We start from the raw sequence: 19,328 nt of genomic DNA, 5'->3' as shown, positions 1-19,328 counted from the left end.
CATTGTTATGGCCAGTGGGCAATCCTCTGCTTGGAGACAGCGCTTCCTTTCCAAAGCAGACAAAGAGCTGCTCAGAGACTCCAAATAGATGCGTAAAGCACACACCGGACACAGCAATGTCAGGGCTGGGTCTGCCTCCTCCTGGGGCAGCGCTTGCAGGTTCACCACCTGATCCCTAAAAGGGGTCATGGGAATCTTGGGCACCGGTCGGGGTCTCAGGATCACGTGAGAGTAGCCCAGACCGAACTCCAGGCACGTTTTGCTGACAGAGAACGCTTGCAGGTCTCCTACCCTCTTGATGGAAGTGAGCGCAGTCAGGAGATCAGTTTTCAAAGAGAGTGCCTTAAGCTCATCTGACTGCAAGGGCTCAAAGGAGGCTCTCCGTAGACCCTGAAGAACTACAGAGAGATCCCATCAGGGAACGAGAAAGAAGGTCCTTCCTCAGGGGAATTTGCCGGGGGGGGGGGGCTGTCGCAAGGAGCGTGAGGTCCGAGAACCACGTCTGGGTGGGCCAGTAGGGTGCTGCCAGGACGACCTGCTCCTCATCCTCCCTGACCTTGCACAGGGTCTGTGCAAGTAGGCTCACTGGGGGAAACGCATATTTGCGAAGTCCAGGGGGCCAGCTGTGTGCCAGCGCGTCTATACCGAGAGGTGCCTCGTTCAGGGCGTACCAGAGCGTGCAGTGGGAGGATTCTTGGGAGGTGAACAGGTCTACATGTGCCTGCCCGAATCGACTTTAAATCAGCTGGACCACCTGAGGGTGGAGTCTCCACTCTCCCCTGAGAGTAACCTGCCATGACAGCGTGTCCGCTGCAGTGTTGAGGTCGCCCGGGATGTGAGTGGCTCGCAGCGACTTGAGGTGCTGCTGACTCCAGAGGAGGAGACGGCGGGCGAGTTGTGACATACAACAGGAGCGCAGACCGCCTTGACGGTTGACATATGCTACTGTTGCCATGTTGTCTGTCCGAACTAACACATGCTTGACCTGGATCAACAGCCGAAACCTCCGCAGGGCGAGCAGAATTGCCAGCAACTCGAGGCAGTTGATGTGCCAACGCAGCCGCGGGTCCGTCCATAAGCTGGCGACTGCGTGCCATTGCATACAGTGCCCCAGCCCATTTTGGAGGCGTCTGTCATAACCACGATACGCCTGGAGACCTGCTCTAGGGGAACGCCTGCCCGTAGAAATGTGAGGTCGGTCCAAGGGCTGAAGAGGCGGTGACAGACCGGCTTGATGGCCACTTGATGTGTCCCATGGTGCCATGCCCATCTTGGGAATCGAGTCTGAAGCCAGTGCTGAAGCGGTCTCATATGCATCAACCCGAGTGGAGTGGCCACCGCTGAGTGTTTCAGTGGAACCACTGTCTTCTGTCTGAACGCCTTCAAGCAAGTCAGCACCGACTGTGCATGCTCGTTTGTGAGGCGCGCCATCAACGAGACTAAGTCCAACTCCAAGCCAAGAAAAGAGATGCTCTGAACAGGGAGGAGCTTGCTCTTTTCCCAGTTGACCCGAAGCCCTAGTCGGCTGAGGTGCGAGAGCACCAGGTCCCTGTGTGCACACAACACATCCCAAGAGTGAGTTAGGATTAGCCAATCATCGAGATAGTTGAGGATGCGAATGCCCACTTCCCTTAGCGGAGAAAGGGCTGCCTCTGCGACCTTCGTGAAGACCCAGGGAACGAGGAAACTGCTCTTTTGCTGAACTGTTGGGTACCGCAGCCACTTGGGCATGCAGCGAAATTAAATGAAAAGGCAACAAAAGATTCTCCTCCCGGCCCTCCACCGGGAGATGGAGTGGTCTGCTTACCAGCTCCAAGGCAGTGGGTTTCATCATCCCTGGGTCGCCTGTCTCAGGGGCGCTTCGAAGCCTTTCGTGGGTTCTTGGCAGCCAGCCGTGAGACGGGTGGTGTCTGCTTCCTGCGGTGGGCTCCACGCCGAGGCCGGGCTGAAGGGGCGGGCTGCGGCAGAGCTGGTGCAGTCACCGCAGGGGGACGCCCTTGGTGACGAGCAGGCGGGGTGCGGGATCTTGAGCCGCGCCGGGGCAGGATGTGCCAGATAGCCTCCGTCTGCTGCTTCACCATCGAGAACTGCTGGGCAAAGTCCTCGACAGTGTCGCTGAATAGTGGTCCCATTGGGGTCCCCAAATCACCCCCAGTGCTAGTCGCGCTGGCCTCATACCCGTAGGTAGAAGGACCAAGGCAGGGAGCCGCTGGCCACGACCGCAACGTTGCCATGGTCATGTTCTCTCAATGAGTACATGATCCATTCACGAACGCTGTCTCCGTGTGGGTCGTGCCCAGAAACAAAAGACAGCGATCGTGACCGTCAGAAGTTGAGAGATAACGACCGCAACCAGGAATAACACACAAACGGAAAGGCATCTTTAAAAAGACATTCTGCGTGTGCCGCTCTTTTAGAGAAACATACTCTTTTAGAAAAATATACTCTATTATTTCTGCCGAAGCGCCCAGGGGCATTCTCTGCAGTGCACCAGTGCAGAGGAGGGAGAAGCCGCTGAAATGCGCCGTCAGATCCAGCAGAGGTGAATGAACAGTCAGCTCAGTAAACATCGACCGTTCGGCTCCGAAGAGAAAATCTGAATGAGTGGTTGCATACCAGCTCCTTTCATACCTGTATGTCCGGGGGAGTGGCATGCAAATACCACTCGCCAATTTTCATTGGCCTTTTATCAAAGACCAGAGGTGTCTCAGGCTCCCAAGAGTGACCCCTAGTGTCACTACATCGACACAATGTTGAGTGAGTGACAAATAGGGAACTAAAATGTAATAAAAAAAAAAATAAAAAAAGTTTTTGTAATTGATGACTTGGACCAAATAATAAAGATAAGCAGCCAATAAGTGCCCAAAAATCATCCCAGGGTGATACCTCAAGAAGTTGGTTGAGAAAATGTCAAGAGTACATGTCTGCAAATTCTAGGCAAAGGGTGACTACTTTGAAGATCCTAAAATATAACACAGTTTTGATTTATTTTGGATTTTGTTTAGTCACAACATAATTCCCATAGTCCTATTTATGTTATTCCATAGTTTTGATGACTTTACTATTATTCTAAAATGTGAAAAAAAAAATTAAGTGTTGACCAGTAGTGTATATATCTTCTTTGTGTTCTGCTCCCTGGTATAATAACAATCTGCGCTCAATGAAGGCTGCTTGTTGTAAAATGGAGCGAAAGTGCCATCTTTCTGGCCTGAACTTATATTACCAGGCTTGGAAAGACAACTTACATGATTACAAAGAAGAAATCAGATCTGCCAGATCCTGTTATTTTTCTGAAATAATTGTAAATAATCAAAATAATTTGAGACATCTTCTCAATTCTATTAATAGATTGCTCAAATGTAATGCCTGCATCACCTCCACTGTATAACATGTTTTTAGACTTTTTTAGATGGCACTGTTTGGAAAAATATTCTTGCTACCACATCTGTTTTTTCAGTTTCATTCCTCAGCCTGTCTTGTTTCTCCAGCACACCTCTCTCAAATTTCTCTCAACTCGACCATGTTACTCTGAGTAATAAGGTATCACGTATGCAAGCTACCACTAGCATGGTTGATCCTCTACCGACTAGTCTATTAAAATCCTGTTTTGCCTCTCTGTGTCCCATTGTCTTGGACGTAATAAATGACTCCTTGTGTACTGGTGTTGTGCCTGCAGCATTTAAAATTGCTGCTGTAATGCCAGTTCCAAAAAAGCCTAATATGAATTTGGACAATTTAAGCAACTTCTGTCCCATTTCAAATCTTCCCTTCCTTGCAAAAATCTTAGAGCGAGCTGTTGCCTCTCAATTACACAATCACCTCATTGTCAATGATCATTTTGAGCCATTTCAGTCTGGTTTTCGGAAATGTCATAGTACAGAAACGGCTCTAGTCAAGGTCACTAATGACTTGTTAATAGCTTCAGACTCAGGCTCTTTTTCTATTCTCATCCTTCTTGATCTTAGTGCTGCTTTCGACACTGTTGATCACACTGTTTTACTCACCCATCTTGAATCTCTCTTTGGTATCTCTGGTACTGCATTAAACTGTTTCAGGTCCTATTTCTCTGACTGTAGGCAGTTTATCTCTCTAGGTGTTTACAGGTCTGAGATTGGTTCAGTCCACTCTGGTGTCCCACAGGGTTAAATTTTGGGCTCTTTACTTTTTAGTATTTATATTTTTCCTTTTGGTCAGCTTTTAAGATCACTGGGTCTTAATTATCATTTCTACACAGATGACACACAGATATACATTCATTCTAAACCTGGTGAAAATCTGGCAGACACCTTTTTTTCAAACTGCATTTCTGAGATAAAACTTGGATGACTCAACATTTTCTTTGTCTTAACAGTAATAAGACAGGTTATGCTTATTGGGTCTCCTCAGCAGCTTCGGAAGGCTGGCTCCTTGACTCTGTCCATTAAGGGCTCAGTTTTGGAGCTTCAAACAAAAATGAAAAATCTGGGTGTTATATTTGATGCAAATTTGTGATTTGATCCACATGTAAAAAATACTGTTAAAACATAATTTTATTATCTCAGAAACATTGCAAGGCTGCACCCTATGTTATTCTCTGTGGCTGAAAAGCTGATCAATACTTTGGTCTTCTCTCGCATCGATTATTGCAATGCTCTCCTTGCTGGAGTCTCAAAATCTACTTTAAATAAATTGCAATATGTGCAAAACTCGGCTGCTAGAATCCTGACTAGGGCCAGGGCAAGTGATCACATCACTCCTATCTTGGAGTCCTCGCACTGGCTCCCTGTCAGGTTTCGTGTTGAGTTTCAAATTCTTATGCTTACCTACAAGGCTTTGCATGGTTTGGTTCCCCGATATTTGTCTGAGCTTTTAACCCCGTACACCCCAAAGCGCGATCTCCGCTCCTCTAAATCTTGTTTTTTAACTGTTCCTCAGACTCTTTTATTGTATGGGTGACAGGGCCTTCTCTTCTTATGCTCCGAAACAATGGAACTCTCTACTCTCAGAACTCAGAGAAGTTCAGTCTTTTAGTGAATTTAAATCATATCTTTTATTGTTTTGTCATTAGTTGTTTTGAGATGCATGTTTTCCATTTGTATTAAGCTCTGTATTTGTTTTATTTAATTTTTATTTTTCCTTTGTATTTAAAGTGCCTTGAGAGACCTCTTTAAAGGCGCTATATAAAATACATTTTATTATTATTATTATTAATAATAAAGTAAAATATAGACCTCAGTGAACAAACCACTTTCCGCACACTGGCTTATTATTGTGTCACTGATTTCAGATTTATGTATCTGCCCCTTAACGCGACTTACAAAAAGTGAACTGTGGTTGGTTGAGTTACCATTTTTTTTCCGTAAATGAAGTCACACTTGAATATAAGGCCACTTCCACAACAATACGTTTTTGTTGAAAAACGCCTTGGTTTTGCTACATTTATGCCTCTCATCCACACTGGAACGGCATTTTCCTGTAGTGAAAGCATTTACATTACTTCATACTTTGGAAAATGATGGTAATCTATAAAGATTACCTCAGTATCTATGCATCGGTTTACGTTGTATTTGGGCTTATTTTAATTGGGAGCATCTGCTTTAAGTAATTCATATTTTCTTCAAAAAAAACAAAAAAAACACACACATTCCACATCTGATATACCACACATATATCGCAAATAAATACCAAATATACCACATAACATGTATTACTATATGCTTGTTGTATTCTATTCATTATCATTTCAAGGAAATTTCTGAAATCTGCAACCCTGTTTGCTGTGCACTAACTGTCCGGTTCACTGATTAAATGTTTTTATTAGGCGTGTGATGAAACGTGATTTTGTTGGGATTTGAGGTTGGATGCTGTCTAGAGTTAGTTAGAAAAATAATGTTATGGTGGACAGGTTGCACAAAGTTCAGTGTAAAAGCAAAATATTCTGAATTAGCTAGTGAAAAACACTACTACCATCTGTTTTCATCTGTGTGTAAGCATATGTGTTTTGGTGTGCAGTATGTTTGACCGGCCGACACCAATTATATATAAATTATGTTAATAAATTGCTTTGGATTATAAATTGCAGGACCTTACAGATAAAAAATTATAATAATTAGGTGTTATTCACAGTATATATATGCAAACTGAAGTAATGTCCTCTGTAATTCTGTTTAGTTTTCATTTGTAATATAGTGCACATGTTCAGTTTGAGCCATTTTTGCCTTATTTTAGTTTACGAAATTATTAATTAATTTCAATTTTTCATTAATTGACGATACCCATGTTGTGTGTAACTGTATTTCAGAGGATCAGCTGCCCCCTGGTTTCCCCACCATAGACATGGGTCCTCAGCTAAAGGTGGTTGAACGCACACGGACCGCCACCATGCTATGTGCTGCTAGCGGCAATCCCGATCCAGACATCTCCTGGTTCAAAGACTTCCTCCCCGTCAACACCACCAACAACAACGGGCGAATCAAACAGCTGCGATCAGGTAACGTAGCACTGAATCCTACTCAACGCTCTACATGAACCAACCAAAACAGCAAGAGCTGTTTCTGTCCTTCCCTCCATTTGAGTTCTGTCTTTTTAACATCTGTCTCATGGAGATTTTTTTGGTTTCCTGTAGGAAATGACGTCCCCTCTGTGTGTGATGTGTCTCTGTTTAATTTATTACCCATGATTCACTGCTATGACTGCATTTTTGACCAACTTTAATTGGGCTTGATTTTGTTTTTCATTTGAACACTTAGTCGCAAAGAGCAGCAGAACCATGCATAATAAATAAATAAATGTTGTTTTTTTTTACTTCATGTACAGTTGTTTTTCCTCCCAAAATACGTAAATATGAAGATTTAGCTTCATTTAGCGCTAGCAAAAGAATCATCAAAGTTCTTTTTTTTTCGATTCTGTTCATGTCATGTCGCAAATAGCAATTAATACACATGTATTCATGACTTAGAAAACAAACACTGCATAAATGGTGACGTCCATCCCTGTGTGTATGTAATCCCTGTTTTGCAAAAGTCGATTGTTGAACAAGTGATTTTTTCCGATGAATTGTGCGCTGCAGTAGAGTTTGAGATGTTGCTTGATTTCTCTTTGATTGCGGTTTATCGCATTGTTTGTATTTATGCTAACCATGTTGGTTGAGTTGCTGCGAAGTGTTTGCAGAGTTATAATAATTTCAATATATTTTTTAATTTGTCCTTTCAATTTAGTTTGTTTTCTTTAGTTTGTTCAGTGTTTTCTAGTTAGTTTAATTTGAGTTTTTTTTTAGAAAGTTTTGTATTTTGTTTTAGTTTTAGCATTTTAGGGTTGCTAAAGTTAATGTGTTATCTGTCAGCATTTAAATATGTTTAACGCCATTAAATTCCTCAGGTCTGTCAAGTTTTATCACCATCTAGTGGCATTTTCATGTTTAATGATGGCGGGTTGTTAAGGTTTCAAATTGTGATAACCTGTGTATCAAAAGCTAAAACTATAATTCATTATTTTAGTTAATTCTGAGTCATGAAAATGTATTTTGTATTTTTATGTTTTTAATTTTATTTCAGTTACCGATATATATATATTTATATATAATTTAATTTATCATTAATGAATTTTTTCGTTTAACAATAGTAACACGGTTTTTCAGAACTACACTGAAAAAAAATAAGATTTACTTAATTTTTATTTAGCTAGTTTTTGCACACAGTTTTTAAAGTATATTTTAATGGTATAAAATTAAGTAAAATCCACTTCACATAATATTGTTTAAAGTGAGTCAATTTAACTTTTCAGTAGTAACTAATTTTCAGTTAATACTGTATTATTTTCTTACAAATCTGATGTACATTTACTAAAATGTAACCCTGTAAAGCCTGACATATGAAATAACTTTCATAACATTATGTATTTTTTTTACATTAAACAGTTTTTAGTATCATTAGACAAACTATAAAAAGAAATCGTAAAAAATGTTAGGTATCATATTTCATACCTTAGCCTTTAAAGGTCATTATCATGATTACCATGACATTTTTGAGAGTTTGGCCATGACAACTTCCTCTCCTTGGTCTATAAATATAGACTGAAATATATCACAGTTCAATTCAGCACATCAAATATAATATGAATAAAATATTATTTTTTCAATAAACAATTTTTATCATATGTATTTTATGCACCAAACACTATATTGACAATTAAAAAGGGAAATTGTAAAACTTATTTTTCGCTGGGTCTCAGGGACTCAGGGTAAGATGACATCATCATAGCTTGTAATGTAAAATAATGAGATCTTTATAATGACAGAGCAGTCTGCGTATATGAAAATACACAGAAATATTAGTTCACACTTTAAATATATCTTATAAAAGCATATCAGAACTTTCAAAGCTCTGTTATTTCAAAGCTATGTATCTTTTTTTCTGGTGGGCATGAATGTAATGTAATGGTGATTGAGAGATATACCTCAAAAGTCTGATGTATCATATTTGATACATGGATTTCAAAGCCACCCACCCCCCTTTCCCGTTTGATAAGATAATATACAAAATTTTAATCAAGCACAAGTTGCTTATATTCAGCAAATATTCATTTTAAAATATCAGTAACAATATAATAATTACTGTCACTTTTACTTTATTAAAATAATCTGTCATTTACCCCAACATAAGAGTCACTTTTAATTTTAAATAGATCGATATAAACATTGAAACCACTTTTTTCACAAATAACCACTAGATGGTTCCATAAACATGTGAAACTTACATACCATAGGTTGTTGGCTCAGCTTGAACAGAGAATGAAACAGGAGCCGTCAAACGTTGTGTATCATATTGATACACTCAGCTTTATAGGGTTAAATGAGCATTTTATTAGAACAGTTCTCATTTTTCCGTATTAATATATGTACCACATGACATACAGAAGCCCTCCACAGGAAAGCTTAATGCATGCTATGTGGTATGTTAGACAACGCCATCTTGCTTTACTGGCGATAGAAACAAGATACAGAGCTGCTCACACGGACCTCAAAATTGGGTGGGCAAAACGTGATGACATAACAATTAAAAGGTTTTTGTTTTATCAAGAACAGGTAATTTTGAGTAGAAAATGAACTTCAGACTTCAAAAAACAAGAAGTTACCAAATGTAACCATAAAAATCAGCATTAAAAGCAATGTAAATAAACTTGCAAACAGTGAAACCATGCAAGCTCATTAATTGCTTGCTGGGAACACAAGCTTTGAAAAGTTAAGTAAAATGTGCATAATTTATTTACCTGTGAAATTTGCTCAAATTAGCGAATAAAAATGAAGATTGATACATGGTGATGCATTGTAAAGATAGCAAACAATCATGAATAATATGTACTTATAAAATAGAGCATTCATTTTTACATGTTTGAATGTAGAATTTATTTAATATTTTCAAGTTCACGCTTAAATCTTATTCAATGTAGAAAACTAAATTTACCACAAAATCATTTTTTTCAGTGTAGCTAGTTCTTGATCGTAGCTCTCGGAGAGAGTTTTACGCTCCGCCCTAGTCCTGTTTTGTTTTTGTTTTTTTCTTCTGTTCTGTGTAATTTCTCTTGATTTGTCCATGCTACTTCCTAGCAGAGTGTGACCTTTCACTCTTTTGACATGTACGCAAGTCATTCTCCTGTGCAATAGAGTCATTTAAGTGTGTCACAAAGGCAAAACTTAAGGAATATAATCATATTTTCTATGCTGTCTTTCTTCTCTCTGTTTTTGTAAAATCTCCAGAGTCCTTTGGTAAGTTTGTAGTACTGAGCACACATCCCTCCCACTAATGTTTCTCCATGTTTCTCAAAACTACTGTTAAAATGCATGGCATGCATTTTACTAACGCCGCTAGACGGCTAGAGCTAGCCTAACACACACACGTAATAAACCCACACTGTGTTTTAATAAACCACACGAGCACCTGGTCAGGGACCGCAAACTCACTAGCGCACCCACTTACTGTATAGTACCAACACTGACATCACTTCCTGAAAGGTTCTCCAGTGTATCATTCCCAGAAACCCCCTCAAATTCCCTCCAAGATCTGAAAATGGCCTCCCTTGTGCTTTTATCCACTGTAAAAGTTGCTAAAGTGACAAATGCTGCTCACTCCTGTGCTTTTTCCACAAGAGGCAAATGGCCCTGTGTTTATCTGAGTCTCTCTTTCCTGTTGTAGCGTAATGAAGTCTGTAAGAAAACAAAGCAAAGCTCATTTGATTCTTCTTCCAGAGCGCCCAGGCACTCTTCTCGTACTAACGATTCTTCTTTCTTAATCTTATTTGCATTCATATAATCCACCCAGGTGGTACACCAATAAGAGGTAAGAGTGCTGAACTCAAGTTCACAGAATGAATGACTAAATTCATTCTTGCTGTCTTTCCATTGTCTGCATCCATACTACACCCCCGCCACGTTCCCTACACCCTCCCCGTGTCCCGTTACGTTCCCTCCCTCATCCATAATCCACCATCTTTTGCCTAAACGCTTTTCGTTTACTTTTGTTTCTTTGAGTTCAAAAAAAGCCTTTCTTTCCGACTTGCGATATGCTTACTGCAGCCCAAAGAAGCATATCCTGTCCGTGTATTCTTTTTCTTCTTCTTCATTTTTTTGTTTTTATTTTTTTTGGCCATAGCAGATCATGTGTCCCTTTTTCGTCCAACTAAAACAGCCAAACATTTTCCCCCCCTTAGCTGTTCTTGTTCAGCACGCACATGAGCCCAGATGAAGGAGACTCGCCGAAGACCTCTCTGCCACGATTTTTCCCCCCACAAAAAACATCTTTCTATCTTTACAAACTTCTTTTTTTTTTTTAACTCTTCGTACTCCATTGCTTTCTCTACCTGTACCCTTCACACACACACACACACACACACACACACACAAAACCAACTCAAAAAAGCCCAACAACTACTTTTTTGATAAAGTTTCTACGGTGCTTTTTTCCTTCCACCACCTGTTTTTCCTTCTTGCTTTTGTTGGGTTGAGGGCTGTTTTCCTTTTTGACGTTTTGATTTTTTCATTCTTCAGGGTTGGGGAAAAGCTAATGCCGAGTCTGGCAGAGGCGACCGAGGCGGCCAATGCATTAAAAAAAAAATGCCATTTTTCCCTGGGTCATGTGACACCACACTGCTGATCCCATTGGTGGATTTTTATGGGTGTCATTTGTAGCTTTACATAAGCTATGGCAGTGATTGGTTGCTTTCTTGTTGGCAGAAGCCGTTTTGAATTTTGACCTCTAATCCCATTGCATTTTATTTTTCAGCTAAGGGTTGTCAAAAGGTTGTAAGTTGTACCGACACACATTTCTTGTTCTTTGGAAAGATTTGCATGTCATAAGAGGGTTATGTATTGGTAACGATAATTCTACCAACAGATTTTTTGTCTTTTTTACCACTCAAGCAGCAGATTTTTTTTCTGTCAAGTGCTGCAATTTTTACTGACTTCTACCTTTTGAAGTCTTGGCCATTTTATTGATCAGTTAATTTGAATGAATGAATTACCAAATTCTATAACCCAAATGAGTTTTTTTTTTTTTTTTTTAATTGTTCCTCCCTGTTATGCTGCTTTTGTATACTGTAAACCTTTTTTTATTTAAGTCATATGCTGCTGTATTGCAGTTTTCACTCATTATCATGATAAACAGTCCTGTGAAATGTGTTAAAATATTGCAGGGCTCCCCCCACCACCTTTTATAGATCTTCAAATTAATAGTAATATTAGTATTATTCTGACTGCTTTCTAAACCGTTACTACACTTACAATTAAGTGCCTTTAGAAACCCTGCAACATGTATCTTGTACTGTATGTTTTCCTCTCCATTGATGTGGTTGTAAAATGTCAAGATAATTAATAATGCAAAGTTTTGCTCTCTGTTCACCCTGGTAAATATCTACTGTAGTATTGGGCGTGTTGTTCTCTAGGCCTGATTCTAAATGCAACTGCTGCAGAAAACTTTATTTAGGTTGAGAGACCAGCGTGCAGTTAAGCGCCTCGAAATTACTCCATTCCAGACAAAATCATAAAATGCATTTAATATTATAAAATTGCTTTCCCGTGATGCATGGGGCCTAGAGAATGAAATACTGCAATAGACATTTGAAGGGGAAACATTTCTACCCCACCAGCTTCCTGGAGCTTAGCTTGCATAAACTGTTTAAGTCTATATGAACCTTGCCAATGCAATGCCTGCAAGTGTCGATTCTCAGGGTTAAACTTGAGTTTAGCGACAGTCAGATACTCCGTCTTTAAGCTAACTGGCTTTAGCGGAAGTCATTTTTGTTGTGTCCGACCTGTTCGGAGACCAATTAAGGAAGTAAGAAAGAGAAATAGCACGAAAGAACTAGCGTGTATTTGAGGAAAGGCTGTTTGATGGTTTTCATTGTTCTTATTGTAATTATTTTTGCTGCTCCATGTTTTTTTTCCTGCTGTACAGGAGCGCTGCAGATTGAACAGAGCGAGGAATCGGACCAGGGGAAGTACGAATGCGTTGCAACCAACAACGACGGCACGCGCTATTCCGCACCCGCTAATCTATACGTCAGAGGTAGGAACTGCTTACGGTGATAAACAAAAACAACAAAGACATTAAAATGAGATGCAAAGTAAAAAAAAAAAAAAAGACGTAATTTTGAAAGCAATCATGAATTTGAATCAAATTGGGCCAAATAGCAGGTGATTTATTTGTTTTTTCATTACTTTGGTTACTCGTTTTCTTATTTTCTGCATTCAATGTTGCCACTTTGAATTTCTGCCTGTTTGATGTTTGTTTTATTTGGATTTGGTAGATTTTGATTGAACCTTTATTGTGTGGATCTTTAATAACTTGAATGCTTGTTGTGTAGGTAATATGATTGACCCTTAAAGGTGGAGTAAGCGATTCCTGAGAAAGACTCAACAGCCAAACAAACACACCCCTCCCTTCAGTGCTCCTTCAGAAGCAAATTCATGCATGTGCAATAGTGCTGTGTGGATCAGGTCCAATCCACTTTGTTTATTTTCCCATTTACAGAGCCAGGGCTGTGTACAAACACCTGATCTTTTTTCAGCGCACACACAGAAGGAACGGCTAGCAGACCGTGAAGAGATATTCATGGAATTTGACAAAAAAGTGTATTGGATTAAAATGACTTACTCCACCTTTAAGCTAACAGGAATGATTTAACCTCTTTCCTTTCTACAGCAAACATATGATCATACAGTTTTCTGTCTTTTCTCTTGCAAACATGGATTAAATTATTTTTATATTTATATTTAAATAAAAACAATTTAATCTTGTTTGGGACAAAAAAGGGCTTTTAAGCCAAAAATACACTGTATTCAATGCTTATAATTTTACTTTATTTTAATTCACTGTTCCTTAGTGCAGTCTTTTAATTGCACAATATACAATATATGTATTAAAAGCTGTAATGTAACAGTACATGGGCAATTCTTCAATTAGGAGACATTTTCTAATCTAACCTAACCCCAAAAACTGACAATCAAAAGAACATGTTTACTTTTTAACCTCCCCTCTTGAATAATTGTATTTAAAAAAATGAAAGTGTTAAAATAAAAAAACATTTTAACTGTGCTTTTTATCGAAAGAACTTTAAAAAATATATACAGTGCTGTGAAAATGTATTTGCCCCATCCTCATTTCTTCTGTTTTTGTGTATGTCTCATACTAAATTGTTTAAAAAATTCAAACAAAATGTAACATAAAACAAAGACAATCTGAGTAAACACAAAATACAGTTTTAAAATGATGTTATTTATTGAATAAAAAAAAGTTATCCAATACCAACTGGGCCTGTGTGAAAAAGTATTTGCCCCTTAGTGATTAAATCCCCAAATCTATTAAACTGCATTCATAATGGGGTTCAGCTGGACTAGACACACCCAGGCCTGGTTACTGTCAGCCCTCTTCAATCAAATGAACACCTAAACAGAACTTTTTCAGCAACATGAATTTGGCTAAAATGTCTCGCCCAGTAGCGGCACACTATACCAAGGTCAAAAGAAATTCCAAAACTGATGAGGGAAAAGGGTGATTGAAATACATCAGTCTGGGAAGGGTTACAAAGTTATTTCAAATGCTCTGTGACTCCAAAGAACCACAGTGAGAGCCATTATCTCCAATTGGAGAAAACTTGGCACAGTAGTGAACCTTCCCAGAAGTGGCTGACCTTCCAAAATTTCTCCAAGAGCAAAGTGTCAACTCATCCAGGAAGTCACAAAAAAGCCAAGAACAGCATACAAGGAACTGCAGGTTTCTCTTGCATCAATAAAGGTCACTGTTCATGACTCCACTATCAGAAAGGCACTGGGCAAAAATACCATCCATGGAAGAATGGTGAGGTGAAAACCACTGCTAACCCAGAAGAACATTAGGGCTCATATGAATTTTGTCAAAACACACCTTGATGATCCTCAAATGTTTTGGGAGAATGTTCTGTGGACTGATGAGTCGAAAGTGGAACTGTTTGTTAGACAGGGGTCCCGTTACATCTGGTTTAAATCAAACACAGAATTCCACAAAAAGAACATCATACCTACGGTCAAGCATGGTGGTGGTAGTGTGATGGTGTGGGGATGCTTTGCTGCTTCAGGGCCAGGGCGACTTGCAATAATTGAGGGAAACATGAATTCTGCTCCCTACCAGAAAATCCTAAAGGAGAACGTCAGGTCATCAGTCCGTGAGTTGAAGCTCAAGCGCAGCTGGATTATGTAGCAAGACAATGATCCAAAGCATAGGAGTAAATCCACCTCTGAATGGCTCAAAAGAAGCTAAATTAAAGTTTTGGAGTGGCCTAGTCAAAGTCCTGACTTGAACCTGATTGAGATGCTGTGGCAGGACCTTAAATAGACAGTTCATGCCTGAAAACCCTCCAAAGTGGCTGAACAAAAGCAGTTCTGCAAAGAAGAGTGGGACAAAATTCCACCACAGTGTTGTGAAAGACTGATCTCCAGTTATCAGAAGTGTTTGGTTGCAGTTGATGCTGCTAAAGGTGGCACAACCAGCTATTAAGTTTAAGGGGGCAGTTCGTTTTTCACATGGGTGATATACTCTAGGTGTTGGATAACTTTTGTGCTTTGATAAAAAATATATACCGTACTGTGCAAAAGTTTTAGGCACTTATATATTTCTCAAAAGCATTTGTCTTAAGATGGTTATTTATATCTTCAGCTTTAGTGTGTCAATAGGAAATATGAATTTAGACTCCCAAACATTACTTTTGCAAATAGAAAAGATTAGAATAGAAGAACAGGGAGCCCTGCAACAGATGTCATGGCCCCCACAGAGCCCACCATTGAACATTGAGTCAGTCTGGGATTACATGAAGAGACAGAAGCAATTGAGACAATAGATATCCTAAATATACAGAAGAACTGTGGTGAATTCTCCAAGAAGCTTGGAACATCCTATCTACCAACAACCAAGAAGAACTGTGTCCAGGTGTACTTAGGAGAATTGGGGCTGTTTTAAAGGCAAAGGTGTTCACACCGAATATTGATTTAGCTTTTTTATGTTTACTGGACTTTGTATGACATTAAGTGATAAATGAAAACTATTTGTCATTATTTTGAAGACATCCTCACTACGCAACATTTTTCACAAGTGCCTAAAACTTTTGCACAATACTCTATATTTGAAAACTGTATTTTGTGTTTTCTCAGGTTGCCTTTTGTTTTATGTTATATCTCGTTTGAAGATCTAAAACAATGTAGTATGAAAAATCACAAAAACAGAAGAAATCAGGAAGGGGGCAAATACTTTTCCACAGCACTGTATATATCATAATGTTAAATATTATATATATATATTAAATAATATAAATATTTGGTAAATAATTTGTCATTTATATATACATATATAATATCAATGTACCCAATACTGCTGTAATTACCAATAAGCCAAGAAATTCAGAGAACAATAGAGTTTTCCCCAAAAAAGTTTATATTTGGTTGTCATAAAATTGAAAAGTGACAGTTTGAAGATCAGAAGTGTGATTTAATTTTAAGATGTCTACATCATGTTGTAATAGTAGCTTTATTTTTTAGCATTAACAGATTATTTTATCATTTTAATTCTGAAACAATCAATTATTCACAGTTTATGTATAAAAAGGATAATGGGCAAAAACAATGTGTACTAATTGGTGTACCAATCTTTTTTTCTTTTCTTTTTTTGCTTAACTTGTATTACCTCAAAATATTATTTCTTTATTTTGTTAATAGAATGACAAATCTGATGAAGGCACTTACATGACATTACAGCATAACTGATGTAGTATTGTTAATGTAAACACGCTTATTGATGAAAGAATTAAAAAAAAGTACATTTTTCCAGATTTCAAGTAGTCAAAAGTTCCCCAAATTGAAGAATCACCCACATGTATAAATATAAAATGTTGACTGATATTAATTTATGGTGGAACATTTGCCTTCAATGTCATTTTTAGTTAGATTAAAGTCAACATGAAATTGCACTCACAACCCGTTGTACTTCTGTAAAGTGACACATTTCTGAAACAATATTCAACAAATGTAGGGTGGGACTTGATTTTGTCCATTGGAAATTGATTGTATGGTGAAAAATAAGAGGGCTTCTTTTCAGAGCCAATGCAAGTTATTACATTTTGATGAAACATTATGAAGGCATTTTTTGTTTAAAAAATACACAGGAATGTGTATTGAAGTTAATAGTGTCAATTCTGATTTCATGTTGACTTTAACCATATTTTCATAATCATAATCAGTAAAATATGTTCCATCTTACAGACGTTTAGCTGTACATTTTTAAATGCTGCACTGAAAACAGTGACTATCATCAGAAATGTGTTGAAAATTCTCCATGCGGTTGGATTGATGTGCAGGTCTCAGTCATGCGGTTTACATGAACAACCAAAATTATGTTTTTATATGTTTGTCATAATTAGGAGTGACAGTAAAATTGTAATTCATTATGTGAAGGGTGCGATTCAAAACTGTGATCTTTTCCTCATTTTTCGGTGCTTTGCACAAAAAATGCTGAACGTCCTGTCTTCATTGTAGAGACATAGGAGTGTAAGCATAAGCATAGGCATGTCAGTGTAAAAAAAACCTTGCAGACTTTCTATATAGGGGAACTGTACAGACATCCATACATATACTTGTTTTTATATTCTTAGCTCATTCTGAGAGTTATTTGACCAATTAGTATAAATAAAAAAATAATTGATTCTTGGAGTTACAATATCAATACAGTATTATGCCATACAATTACTCAGATATATATCCTCCCCAGCCTCCAGCCCCCCAGTCAGAATATGAAGAAAAAAATTATTTAAACTCTCAAACTGCAGGAAAGGCTGCTGGCGTGTAAACCTCGTGACTGGACCTGTGTCATATTTTGTAATGACAGCGCATTAAAAAAAACGGTAAAATGCTACATACTTTTATTTTCCTAGACATTGTGTCTCTGTCAGCAGTTCTCTGGCTTGAATGTGGCCTGTTTTACTCTTTCTGTGTTTCCCTTGTTTTTTCTCCTCATTTAATTTCGTTTCCGCATCAATTCCCACAATCCCTCAGAGCTGCGAGAAGGTTGGTGTGTTCTTTCTTTCTAACCATCTACAAACTCAGAAAAAAGCATACAAACGCTAGTGACAGTACCCAAGAGTACGAATATACATGAATGTAGCAGCATTTGCGTGTCTATAAGTTTCAAATTCTGCTTTTGTTTCCTTATGTTTTATGTTTTGGACAGTTTATTCTTTTCCCTTTGTTGTGGTCTGGGCAAATGCCCCAGTTCTCCGCTGTACTGCTTGACCAAAAAGTGGTGCATGTTAGTCAGAATGCGCATAGTTTGTCGTGGGGGGTTGCATGGTGGATTGGTCATGCTAGAGCTGTCTGTCTTCACCTACATGTCAGTGTTCCTGCTTCGTTACTTTATCAACACTGTGACAAAATGTGCTTTGTTAACACACTCACACCATGACCTTGACTGCTGCAGAAACTGTGCTCTGCTTGTCCCATTGGGTCGGATAAGATATGCTCCATAGATCTGTTAGACCAGTTAATCTTTCCCTCGTGAAGAATATTTCTTTGAGCTGCTAATAAAGAAAGATTGATTCATGTAGCATGCCGTTCTCAAGACTCAAGGTAAAACATCCTGTCTCCTGGAACCACATTGCAATTGAAAATAATTTGCGATACAATTGAAAATCTGTTTGAAATAATTAGAGATTTCATCTCCAGAGAAGCACAAAATCTTCGGCCGAATGCATGCCATCACTTCAGTTGACAACTCTTTTTGCATGTTAATGTATGACAAATTGATTGGATATTGGTCTTGGTGGACTAGATCTGCTACTCTGCTGCTGCTGCAGATCAAGAATGGAGACTTGCTACTGCTAGAACATATACAGACATACTGAGTTAAGCATGTGGACACGTTGCTGCTGCACAGTTAGAAAAACAAAAGACGTGCTGGATTAAGCATGAATGACATGCTTCTGCACAATTAGACAAATACAATCCCCTTTTAACAGCTCTAGACAAGTGGAGCTGGGGTGGAGGAAGGTTTCAGAGAAAACTCTTGCAGCACGCTGCAGTGAAACAGGCTTACTTGCAAACTAAGCAAATTTTTATGTTAGGCAAAAAGAGAGAACGCAATTTGATTGACTACCCAATTACACATCAAAGGACCTATACACTTACACCATGTGAGTGAGCTGATTGGCTATCAGATAACAAGTTCAAAGAACCTATCAGCTTGCGCCATTCAGAGTTTCATGCCTGAATTTAGTAATTTGTCGAAGTTGTATCTCTCTTTCTTGTTCTTCCATTTCTGTGTGATTTGTGCAACTTTGTAGCACCTGACGATGCTAATTAAAGACTCTGAATCTTAAACTCCTCACAGAACATTTGCTAAGGCTTCCCCAGTCATCATTTTAATTGAAAGTGAAGAAAGGGTAAACATCAATCTCACTTTGCTAGACTTTTTACTATCGGAACAAAGATTTCTGGCTTATTCTGACAAAATTGCAGAAAGAGACTGAGACTGATTGACATAAAACAAATTAACCACAGTTTGATGTTTTATGTGATGTTAGGGACAGGTAAATCTTAAAATGTAATATAACCCTAAGCATAGTAAAAATATATTGTTTTGCACATGGATATCTAGTTTACTTGCTTCTGTGTGCCAAAGTAAAAATTCTCAAATAGCTTTCAGAGATTCAGTGGTCCAAATTCTGCAAACTTTGTCAAAGTCAGCAACTAGTTCATCTTTAGAAATGCTCATTAAAGCAGTTTAAAAACTTGTAAAAATGACTTTCTTTACTACGTGTGCACCCTAACTCCCAGAAGTTGC

The 19,328-nt window shown here is 38.6% G+C and overlaps 1 protein-coding gene across 12 annotated transcripts in view; it reads left to right on the top strand.

Moving 5' to 3' along the window:
- Positions 1 to 19,328, top strand: part of LOC127454472 (receptor-type tyrosine-protein phosphatase delta-like) — a 590,598-nt gene that overhangs the window by 464,078 nt on the left and 107,192 nt on the right. For 11 of the 12 annotated variants that reach the window (XM_051721784.1, XM_051721752.1, XM_051721766.1 and 8 more), the window contains exons 11-12: positions 6,281 to 6,469; positions 12,426 to 12,536. In XM_051721784.1, coding sequence (XP_051577744.1) covers positions 6,281 to 6,469; positions 12,426 to 12,536 — 300 coding nt within the window. Of the gene's footprint in view, positions 1 to 6,280; positions 6,470 to 9,733; positions 9,743 to 10,295; positions 10,314 to 12,425; positions 12,537 to 19,328 lie in introns of all 12 variants that reach the window. The other variant, XM_051721794.1, reaches the window with a different exon arrangement.

This window comes from Myxocyprinus asiaticus, chromosome 2 (assembly GCF_019703515.2).
Source record: "Myxocyprinus asiaticus isolate MX2 ecotype Aquarium Trade chromosome 2, UBuf_Myxa_2, whole genome shotgun sequence".
Classification (NCBI taxonomy): domain Eukaryota; kingdom Metazoa; phylum Chordata; class Actinopteri; order Cypriniformes; family Catostomidae; genus Myxocyprinus; species Myxocyprinus asiaticus.
The sequence above is the reverse complement of the archived record's forward strand: the minus strand, read 5'-3'. Positions and strand labels throughout refer to the sequence as shown.